Source organism: Triticum aestivum, chromosome 2B (assembly GCF_018294505.1).
Source record: "Triticum aestivum cultivar Chinese Spring chromosome 2B, IWGSC CS RefSeq v2.1, whole genome shotgun sequence".
NCBI classification, from domain to species: domain Eukaryota; kingdom Viridiplantae; phylum Streptophyta; class Magnoliopsida; order Poales; family Poaceae; genus Triticum; species Triticum aestivum.
Window position 1 is genome coordinate 791,860,201 of NC_057798.1, and position 10,949 is coordinate 791,871,149.

General features: G+C 46.5%; 2 protein-coding genes across 2 annotated transcripts; one reads left to right on the plus strand and one right to left on the minus strand.

The window, feature by feature from the left end:
• The first annotated feature begins 1,288 nt into the window (after positions 1-1,288).
• On the plus strand, positions 1,289-5,835 carry LOC123047456 (uncharacterized). The gene is made up of 2 exons (XM_044471015.1): positions 1,289-1,531; positions 2,565-5,835. Exon 2 carries the CDS (start codon positions 2,579-2,581, stop codon positions 5,498-5,500), a length of 2,922 nt encoding a protein of 973 aa, XP_044326950.1. The 5' UTR covers positions 1,289-1,531; positions 2,565-2,578; the 3' UTR covers positions 5,501-5,835.
• A 718-nt stretch (positions 5,836-6,553) lies between these two features.
• On the minus strand, positions 6,554-9,150 carry LOC123047459 (F-box/FBD/LRR-repeat protein At5g22660). The gene is made up of 4 exons (XM_044471017.1): positions 8,910-9,150; positions 7,532-8,364; positions 7,104-7,259; positions 6,554-7,016 (listed from the first exon to the last, which is right to left on the minus strand). The coding sequence occupies exons 2-4, from the start codon at positions 8,345-8,347 to the stop codon at positions 6,819-6,821; spliced, it is 1,170 nt and encodes a 389-aa protein (XP_044326952.1). The 5' UTR covers positions 8,348-8,364; positions 8,910-9,150; the 3' UTR covers positions 6,554-6,818.
• Positions 9,151-10,949: the final 1,799 nt, after the last annotated feature.

Consider the following 10,949-nt stretch of genomic DNA (forward strand, 5'->3'; position numbering starts at 1 on the left):
TTAAAGAGGCTGAAGCGATCCTCCTCCGTGGCCGGCATATATTAGCCCACCCTGGCTCGTCCTCTTCATTCTCAACACCACAATCATCGACGTCATCATCTGAAACTAGATATGGTTCCAATGCCGAACCCAAATAATTGGTACCATTCGCATGCTTCGCCAAGGGTCCATCGTATCATTTTGTCCGGCGCAACCATCCTACATAATACGTTATAGATGTTTGAGCCATGGTGGAACATTGTGGAACCTTAAGATTAGTTTTTTGTGATTTGTATGAAGATGTTCGGGTTAGGTTTCGTTTAGATGGAAGATATACTAGTTGTGTTGAAGTACTTGCTATTGTGTAGTATTGGATTTAGAGATAGAAAAAAAATTCGTGTTGAATCCTAAGATTATTTGTTCCTAAATAGTTTGACTAAATTCTTTGGGATACGTTTGGTTGAGAAGCACCTGCATTGGTAATGTAGTTGGGGATGTGTAGTAATTGATTTAGAGATCAAATACTTAGCATTGTTTATGGAAGTGTCTTTTTTTGTTAGATATACCCGTGACTTTATATATATAAGACTATTATAAGTATTCAAATGCTTGTGACTTTAGATAAAATTCCAAATGTGTATGTATGTGAAAAGGTTTTAGCATTGTGTAAAATGCAAGCGGATTTAGAGAGTATTTTATAACGTTATCAAAGTTTTAAGCACTGATTGATTTTTTTGGAGGAATAAAGGAAGAATACCTCAAACAACTTTGAAATGATCCGATCCACGAGTTTTGATGGGCAGAATCTTCGATTTGGAAGGGATTTGATGAAGAAGGAGAGAGAGGGAGGAACGCATGTTCGTCTCTGGCGACTGGGGAAGACGACACCGAGCGGGGCCGCCGTTTGGCTGGGTCCCACCCACGGCCCCGCGTGAACTACTTAATCCAGGGCAGCAACGGCATGGCGCTTGGCGTTTCAAGCGTGTGAGAAACGCCGGCGTGGCTTGACCGTGGGCCAGGGAAGAAACACGCGAGGGTTTGGCGTTTCCATACGGATAAGAAACGCCGCAGGCTCTGACGTTGCAAAAAAGTGTCATCTCGTGAAATAATTTAATTTCGTGGGGAGGTCATTTTGTGCTCAAGTTTGTGACAAGGTCCCTGCTCCGCAGACCAAGACAAGGTGTGGCAGCAAAAATCTCCATGCATTCTCCCTCGGAAGCCCCTGGGATACTCGCAAATTACGGTTTCCTCTCCCATTATTTCCCTTCACCTGCTCTCTCCCTCCCTCCCTCGGCTGCACCTGCAAAAAGACAGGCTTTTCCTCCCCTTCTTTTCCGCTGCTCTGCGCTCTGCTCTGCTCCGCTCTTCATCACACGACGCACCCACCACCATCACGCCTCCGACCCCTCCGGCACTGCTCCCTCGCTCGCCTATCCATCCACCGCACCTCCCCCCCTCCACGCGCCTCCTCTCCCATCCCCTCCCCTCGCGCGCGCACGGCAGGCTCCGTCTCCGTCCGTCGCCGTCCGTCCCCGGAGGCAGAGCAAGAAAGGTAGCACTACTGCTCCTCCCTCTTTCCTCCCTCCGATGGCCGGTTCTTCCCCGGCAGATCATCCCGCGCGCATCGTTACTGGGTGTTCTTTCCGCGGCCGATCCTCGTCTGCTCCTGCGGCAGGAATGGGGTTTTTGGCCCCCTCGTTTCGGCCGATTCTTCTTGTTTCGGGTGGGGGTTTCGGGCCACCAAAACAAAAGGGGGAGATTCTGGGCTGCTGCGGCGATCTCCGCTGCCCCAGGGCGGCCCGATTCGGAGATTCCGCTGGGGCTTTTAGCGCGGACCAAAATCACCATCATCTGAATGAAAGAAATAAAGTGCAGATGCAGTAAGTAGGATGGTTGCCACGGAAGTGCTGGGATGGATTGTTCCGACCGACCATGGATTGTTGTTCTTGCTGTTGCCAAAAAACTGCAGATTTGGTGCCTTGTGTTGGATAATTGGCAGCAAGCAGGATGCAGCCCTTGATCTGCACTGCTAGCAGGGACAGGTAGGTTGTCACTCACGGTGAGCGCTGCAGATATCTGGCACCCCTCTAAAACCACTTATAAAACCCCAATGGGAGGGAGGGGACTAGCTGCAGTGCCAAATCGAATAACGCTGTTCGATTTATGTGTGCGTCTTTTAGTTTTCTGGATGGATACCAAAGTTTTATGGCGCAAAACACATTGTGTGCCTCGATTCGACTTAAGAATGTAGGAAACATGCATGTTATGTGGCTTACACTAGATCTCAAGGTCTCTACTGGCATTTGATTTGGATGTTCCGTTTAGTTTTGTGACTGCCAAATTGTGCAATTTGATATCGGCCAAGGATGACTTGCAGACTTGGATTACTCTGATTGACGGCTAATTCATGTATATGTCTGCTCCTTTACTCTCCTTTCATTTTTTACAAGGCGCTGGTGCTATATGTGTGCTGGTCATTTGATATTTGTGCTATATGTTTGCTGATCATTCGATACTTGTGTTAATAATGAACTGATATCCTGTATCACTTTTGCTAAACAATAATCTTCTCCTATGTGAACCAGTTGGTGGTGCAAGAATGGGGCGCAAAAGTGACCTGGCTGACCAGCTGCAGGAGGATGGCATGAGTGCTGTTGCTGCTGAATATGAAGAAGGCAGTGAAGAGGAAGAAGAACCATTTGAACGTGAATTCTACGATGATGATGATGATGATGACGACAGCAATGGGGGTGAGCCAGAAACACAAGCTGTGGATCCTTGCGAAGATCCTTTGGCAGAAGAAGAGGAGGCTAATGAAGAGAAGCCTTGCGATTGGGCCACCCCACTTGAAGATGAGGATACCAGTTATGATGAACCTTTTGTTGATGAACTCTGTTATGAAGAAGAAGACAGTGGCGAGCAGGACTCGTATTATGCGGAGCCTTTCACAGATCAGCTCTGTGAAGTGGAGCCCTGTGATGTTGAGGTGGCTCGCGAGGAGGAATTTGGGAGGAAGTACAGTCCTGTTCAGGCTATCAAGAAGGAACAAAATGAGGAAGAGGTCTTAAAACGGACACTGAGAAAGGGCAGCAGCCATGAGCACAAGGCGGTACCAGTGACTGATGAAATTGAATTGAAGCCGTTCAAGAAACGATTGTCTGTCAGGTTTGCTACTGATGTATCTTGTTACACATACAGTACTGAAAGTTTTGGTGCTGCCAGGTTGGAGAAAAGGAAAGCTCAGTTTGATGACCACGACAGCCACTTGTGTAAGAGGCAAGAACACACAGTGTCTTTGCCTCAGGACGGTGTCACGCTGAAAGAAGTGGATGACACTAACCTGTATGTGGGTAACCTGCCAACTTCTGTGACTTCTCACAAGCTCATCGAGCTATTTCTACCTTTTGGACGAATCGTTCGATCAAAAGTGGCGGATGATCGTTTCACTGGTGTAAGCCAGGGATATGGCTTTGTGAAGTATGCTGAACCTCGTAGTGCCACAGCAGCTATTGAACGCATGAATGGGCGCCTGGTTGATGGGAAAACATTAGAGGTTAGAGTAGCTGGACCTCCAACATCAGTATTCTATCCATCCATGCAAGCTGTGTCAGAAACTTGCAGTCTGCCATCAAAGGAAGTTGACCCGTGTAGGCTGTATGTAAGCAACCTCCCCTTATCCATGGACACTCTGAAGCTACTCGAGCATTTTCTTCGTTTCGGGAAAGTAACTGATATAAAGGTACCCAGAGATCAAGCCACAGGTTTAAGCAAAGGATATGGCTTTGTGAAGTACTCTGATTCCCATCATGCAGCTCAGGCCATCACCCATTTGAATGGGTTTCTGGTTGAGGGTAAAAAGATAGAGGTTCGAGTGGCTGAGGTCTCTTCAACCAGAACCATCAAGGAAATCGACATGGCGAATCTATATGTCTGCAACATTCCTGCATCCATTGACACAGATAAGCTGGTTGCGCTTTTCTCGCCATTTGGTAAGATTACCCATGCGAGAGTGGCTGCGGACCAAGGCTATGGCTTCGTCAAATTTGCCGATTCTCAATGTGCTGCCGAGGCTATTGCACTAATGAATGGATCACTGGTTGAAGGGGAAACTCTAATTGTCAGAGTCGCGGGCCTTTCACCACTTGCATCCAGCTCAGTTGTACAAGGCTCACCAACTCCCTCGCTGGAAATGAAGAAATCTAGACTGTACGTCGCTAACCTTCCGCGGTCGATGAACGCTGATAAGCTGGTTGAGCTTTTCGTGCCCTTTGGTAAGATCAGCAAGGTTGTGATCAATCTGGAGTATAGCCTAGTGTACTATGCAGATGCAGCATCAGTGACCACGGCTGTTGAACACATGGATGGGTACCTGATTGGTGGAAAGAGTCTAGTAGTCAAGCGATCAGATTCTTGTCCAACTGCTGCAGCAGGGCATGCTCCTTTATCATCACAGTCAGCTGGCGGCAAGCCCACAAGAGAAATTGACATGGCCAACTTGTATGTTGGCGGCTTCCCACCAACGGTAACTGGCGATCAGTTGGTCGAGCTTTTCCGGCCATTTGGAAAAATTGTGCAATCTAGGATGTTTCTTGGGTATGGCATGGTCAGGTACAGCGATCCTTCATCTGCTGCTGCTGCAATTGATCAAATGGATGGTTACCGAATCGGAGCAAGTACCCTGGCTGTGAGAGTAGCAGGCCTTCCTAATATAATGCCTCGGGTGGAATGTCTAGCAGCACCACAGGCGCCTCCTGGCAATGAGCAGAAAGAGGCAGACTTGACCAACCTATATGTAGGCCATCTCCCGCTCTATATCACCACCGAAAGGCTGACCGAGATCTTTCTGCCATGCGGCCAAATCACTCAAGCAAAGGTAGTCGTTGACCGGCACACCGGAGTGAGCAAGGGATTCGGATTCGTCAAATTCGCCGATACTTATGCTGCTGCTGCGGCTCTGAGTTACATGAACGGTTACCCGCTGGAGGGGCACATCTTGGCCGTCAGAATAGCCAATGTTCATCCGAGTGACATGGCCAGCTACATGGCGCGTCTCTACTCCCAGTTCAAAGTCCCTGACCCCTCTACCATGGCGGTTGGAGTGCCAACATCGTCGTATTGGCCGCCGTGCTATTCTGCTGAATCAGCTTACGCAGAGAATTATCGGGGGCAGGGAACTGATGCTGCTGCTTCTCAAACGTCTCAGCTGCCTGAATCTGTGTCAGCCAGTTCATCATTTGCTGCTGAAAGGGATTGGTCTCCTGTGTCAAGCCATGTCGCCGACAGCTCTCAGCGGCAGCCTTCAGCAGGCTGGGCCGGCCCGCCTGGCTTTGAGCCCCTCCATGCGCATGCGGCGGTCTCTCCTCCTCCGCCAGTGGTACCTTGGGCTGGCCCACCCGGCTTCGAGCCCCATTCCATCCCCAAGAAGAAAGATGGCACCACCGCGACTAAACCTTCGCAGCCTTGCTCCAAGGTCCATCTGGCACAGTCAGGAGGCAGCCAGAAAAGGCGTTCCATCGTCTAGCACCATCTGCTTCCTTCAGGGCACACTTGTGGTCCATGGAGCCCTCAATCGCCCCCAGATGATGTTCTTTTGTGCTCAGTGGATCTCTTGCATTGCTTCTGGCAGAAAGGAGCCATGTGTTAATTAGCATCATTTGGTTTAACTAGTACTGTAGTAGTAGACTTTGGTAGTTAGGGCGAGCTCGAGCTGCTGGTAAAATGAAGAAAATTAATTGTCAGTGTAATCGTATTGTTAATTAACCTGCATGCATATATAGCAGCCTTGCATGGTTATTTGTGATGCCAACTGATGGCCACCATTTCACCAGTTAAGTAAGACGGTTAAGGTTCCATTCCCATGCTATCAATGCTTTGCTGGTGTGATGTATTCTGTTTGTTCAGTCAAGTATAAGTTCAGTTCTCTTCTGTTTTGGTTTCAGTTAAATTTACTCATGATCATGCGCCTGCTGAATTTTGCCAGTTTTGTGTTTGAGTGAAGATATTTGAACAGAAATAAAGGCCATTATTATTCATTTTGAAAAGTAATTTGCGCTTCTAATTTTTCAACCGAGTTTCAAATAGTTTTTCTTCCAGGTGTTTATGTTTGCATTGCCCAATCAGCATTGCAATTCTAGCTCTCCTAAGTTTCACTGGCATGCAACCTACATTTTTCTCCCTGTAGTTCATCTCTCTTGAAAAATATCTTGTGAATTTTGCTTTAGGTGGTTGAAGTAGAGCTCTGTTTCCTTTCAGTGAGCTATTCAGTCGCTGTTTTCTTCCCTTATAACCTATAATGATGTATAAATTGTAAATTCAGGTTGTAGATGCTCTTAGCCACTGGATAGCTAAATTCGCAATGAGGTCTTGCATGTGTTAAGGTACAAAAATTACCCACACATCAGTAATGCATTTTCCAAAAGCACAAGGGAACTCTTTAATGTACAAAGTGAAAGCCCATAATATTTTTTACAGAGGCCAACTGCTCATTTTTGCCCCCATCACATCAAAGTTGAAAGATAGCTAGTCAAACGCTAGATAATTTATTTTGTGGAAGACTGGGAGTTGATAGCTAATATAACTGGGGAACCGCAAATTCGCTAATAATTCGGAAGCTCATGTTCACATTCCAAAAGCTTTTCTCAGCCGTTGTCCGGACAAGGCAACGCTCCAGGTCTGGGCATCGTTGCTGCAAAGGCATGGACTGAAGTTCACTGAACTTCACAAGAGTGATGCACACAGGCACAACATGAGAAGAACAATAAAATATTTGGCTAAAAAACCTATAAAATGTTTCAGCGAACGGTACATATACTGCGCCGATTTTGCGAACGAGGTCTTGCTTAGCACGGATCAGGGCCGACGCTCGATGCTGATCTTCGCATTGCCGGCAATGAGCAGCAACGCCTGCACCAACTCATCGACCCTCGGATGTTCTTTCCGGCAGTAGATTTTGATCCTCTCGATGCAAGGGTAGCTGCCTGAGGCCGACGGCGGCGCTCTCCTTGTTGGCGGCAAGGCTTTGCATGTGCTGCATTCCTCTGCAGAATATCAACACGAAGGTGGTAGTGTTAGTAAGAGTTCTAGCAGACCAATTGGTACTTGGACATATACTTTTGAGTAAGTACCATTTCGAGCTTCAAAGTTAGGTCCTTCAGCTTGTCTGAGAGCTGGAGAATGCGGTGCAATGGGTAGAAGTCAGCAGTCATGACCCAATCACCCAGCACCAAGCTTGTCAGGTTGCTAAATGCTGGGCATGTTAGCATACCTCCCTCAAATGCGCGCTTCAAATTCATCCATCAGACACGAAAGGAACATGTTACAGTGTTGCAAAGAAAATATAATACTAACATATACAAGGGGAAACTGTCAGTATAAAAAAAGAAGGCCGTCCCTTAACTTTGAACCCAGAAGCAGACTAACTAGACAAGCAAATACATTTTCTCTCGAAATAGGCTTTCACCACGTCCGTACAACAAGTTCAAGTGCAGCAAAGCAAATAAATACATTCACCTACACTTGTATGGGTAAGAAGAGAAGAAAAAAACATCCTTACCTCATGCAATGGCGCATGCAGCTCCAACGTTGTGGCATGCGGAAGGCCGTCAAGTAGATGATGATCCATTACTGTGCCCATATGATGAAAAGATTTAGGCCTTAGATTAATCAAAGCTGTCACCAGAGAAGACAGACCCCTAGTTACTATAGCACCAGCATATGGGTGAAGGATAGAGAGATGGGTAAGGTTCCTAGCACAAATCAGGAGACTGGAGATAATGAGGCAGTGACTGACATCCAGAACCTTGACTGAGCTTGATGAGATCTCCTCATGGTCACATACACTGCACAACTCCAGCTCTAAATGTTCAAGAACAGGGCAGTCGTAGTTCAATGGCCTAAATAACCCATGTTTCAACGTGACAGATTGCAGCCTGATTATTTTGAGGTGCCGAGAAGGAAACGTTGCTGTGCTATCCAAACGGAGAAACCCAGAAATATGAAGGAGGCGAACTTTGTGCATAATGGCATGACGAATCCATGCGGAACACGTGGCACTATCAGCACGGTAGGCATGGATTCGGGCTTCATCCAAGGAAATAGTACCGTCACGCAAGAGCAGCAAGCGGTCCCCGAACTTCTCCAGCTTGCACTGATCCATGAAGTCTTCGCTGTCGATGCGGATGAATGGTGTAGAGCACCAAAGAAAGCGCCATCTTGGTGAGAGAAGACTTGTGTGCACGACCTCCGGCATCGGCAAGAAGGACATCACATGGTGGAGCAGATCGTCTGACAGGCTGCTGAGCCTGTCAACACCATTCCCGTTGCCTCCCGCACTCTTTGAACCACAGGGAATGGATGTTGATGCCGACATTTCATCAAGCAGGACGGCTGCATGAGTCCACAAAGGGCAAGGGCAATGCTAAATAATCAAAATCACAGGTAATACACATTTCAAAAAATCCTTGATACACAAGAAGACATGAAACGATTTGAATTGAAGCAACCATGTTGGCAATCACACAATGAAACCTTATATGTAAAAGCATACAGATCAGGAAAGGGAAACACATATGCAGCCTTGAGTGAAAAATTGCGGAAAATTTAAGCTGTAAATACCACCATCCTTGACATAAGCTCAATATTCGGCAAAAGAATAACATAAACAGCTCAATCAAATCTCACAACATACCAGTTGAGGAAATATGTTCCGAATGTGCGAATTTGGAAGCAATGGCATCAATTATTCAATTGCATATAAGCAGTAAGCAGAATTGCATGATTTGCATCAATGGCGAGGTGACACGAACATGAATTGACATCAATTGTATGGCTAGCATGAACATGAGTTGACAGTGGCAGTATAAGCAGGAGCAGTGTATGCATCGATTTTATTCAGCTTCATCTTCCCAGATCTGCAGGAAGGTCAATTGTACCTTGCTTAACTTGCTACGGCAGATCGGCAGTGCCGGTCTGGCCCGCGGAGGAGCCAGCGATGGTGCGGACTACGGACGCCCAACAGGCGAGCCGGTGAGGGGAGGGGACTGCGCGGCCGGCCGGCCGGCGGCGTGATGGGACATGGGAGTGGGCTAGCTGGCGTCCGCGTCCCCCCCTCTGCGGTTAGGAGAGGAAGTGATTTTTTCTTTAGGCGAAGGAGAGATAGTAATGGGAGCGGGCTGCTTCACTGGGCTCAGGCCGATGGATTGTTATTTTGGGCCTCGAAATCTGCCAAATATTATGACATGATAAAAAAAATCCTCATATCAATTATATCCACTCTAACCAGAGTCCCTTGTCAACTCATTTGTTCGTTTGGCTCGGAAAAAAATAAACCTCATTTGTTCATGAGTAGACACATCGCCGAGCTGGAACAGATTCACGTCCCAACAGTGCCACAAGCAAGACCAGCCCGTCCGATGAGTGTAGTTGTGCCAAGATGGGGACCACCACCCGAAGGGTGCGCTAATTCAATGTCGATGCAGGGGTCTCTCACGATCATGATGTTGGTGCAGCTGCTGCAATATGTCGCGCCGTGATGGCACCTATCTTGGATCATCACTGTTGGTTATTCAGGGCCTTCTAGACCCGGCGATAGTTGAAGAAATAACGTGCCGAGAAGCACTGGCATTGGCGGACGATCTAGGAATTTGTCACCCTTTTGTGGCTTCAGACCGCAAACTGGTTGTTGATTACATTCAGAAGGGTGTGGAGGAAGCTTTGAAGAAATTATTAAAGAGATCAGGAAAATTCTTTTATTTCTTGTAACTTTATTCATGAATCCAGAGGCTTGAATGTCGATGCTCATAGGTTAGCTAGATTTGGTGTCTGTCGCACTCCAGGGAGACACGTTTGGTTGGGCAACCCCCATGATTCTTTAGACAACCCACAGTGAGAGTAACATAGGTGCCAACATCACATATATCTAGATAAAATAGATGATGTGGCAAGCAATTAATAAAGAAAGAGAGGCATGTGGTAACATAGCTAGTTACTAGTAGTATGAGTGACATTACACATACCAAGGCAAGAAACCTAATAAATGAAGTGTTGCATGATACTACACATATCTATTTCACAAGAATTCGTTGATTGTCATTTACAATGTTCGTTGTAAGATCACTGAAGGTCCTAAATTGGGAGAGTTTGCTTGCTATCGAACAAATAGTGGAACCTAAAAAAAAATAAAATCCATTCACACAAGTTGGACCATTGCCTTCGGCTACGCCCTAATTCATTTATTCCCCACTATAAAGGTAGTAATATAGACTAGTAACATATGCACGTTACTTGTCTAAGTTACTCTCCATTTGTGGCTAGTCTTAGTGATCAATGTAAACACTTCGATTGATTAATAAACCCGTCTGTTTTTGCTAAAAGAGACCTTTTATAAGGAACTGGCTAATTAACTTCGCAAAACTACATTCTAAGTTGAGAAGAAAATTGGTGTCATTTGACATCTAAAGTTTCACCAGCCTTACTACTGCCCAAAATCCTGTTTGGTGAGCTTTCACCAAGGTGACACCGAAGGCCTACCTTGCCTACCTCCTTTTGTGCGCCCCACACCACCATGAGGATGATCCACCGAATTCATTCCAACATCATGAATAATGGGGCACTGCCTAAGCACTGGCAACCCCACCATGCTTACGGCTCTATCCTCGAGGGAGGCCGCCAATCCCATCCTTTTCCAATTCCACCCCATTGTTCGTTGCTTCCCCATTCTATCCTTTTTGCTTTGCTTTGTGTGTGTGCATTCTTTTGAGGAGTGTTGGTCGGATCGACGTGCTGGGTTCACCATCACCCTCAAATCTTTCAAGACGTGCTGGGTTCACCATCACTCTCAAATCTTTCAACTATCTTAGCAACATTTGAAGATGTTACATTTTTCACAGGGACAAGAGCAAGGTTTATTTATTTCTACAACATTCCCAGATACTAAAATCAAACACACATATAATTCCAAGTAGATTTCCCAT

Bases quoted from the DNA above. Each gene is read 5' to 3' on its own strand.
- LOC123047456 (XM_044471015.1), top strand. From the start codon at position 2,579: ATGGGGCGCAAAAGTGACCTGGCTGACCAGCTGCAGGAGGATGGCATG.
- LOC123047459 (XM_044471017.1), bottom strand. From the start codon at position 8,347: ATGTCGGCATCAACATCCATTCCCTGTGGTTCAAAGAGTGCGGGAGGC. The intron at 7,260-7,531 runs GTAAGGATGTTT...ATGAATTTGAAG, and splicing joins TGCATGCGCCATTGCATGAG to CGCGCATTTGAGGGAGGTAT. The intron at 7,017-7,103 runs GTACTTACTCAA...GATATTCTGCAG, and splicing joins TAACTTTGAAGCTCGAAATG to AGGAATGCAGCACATGCAAA.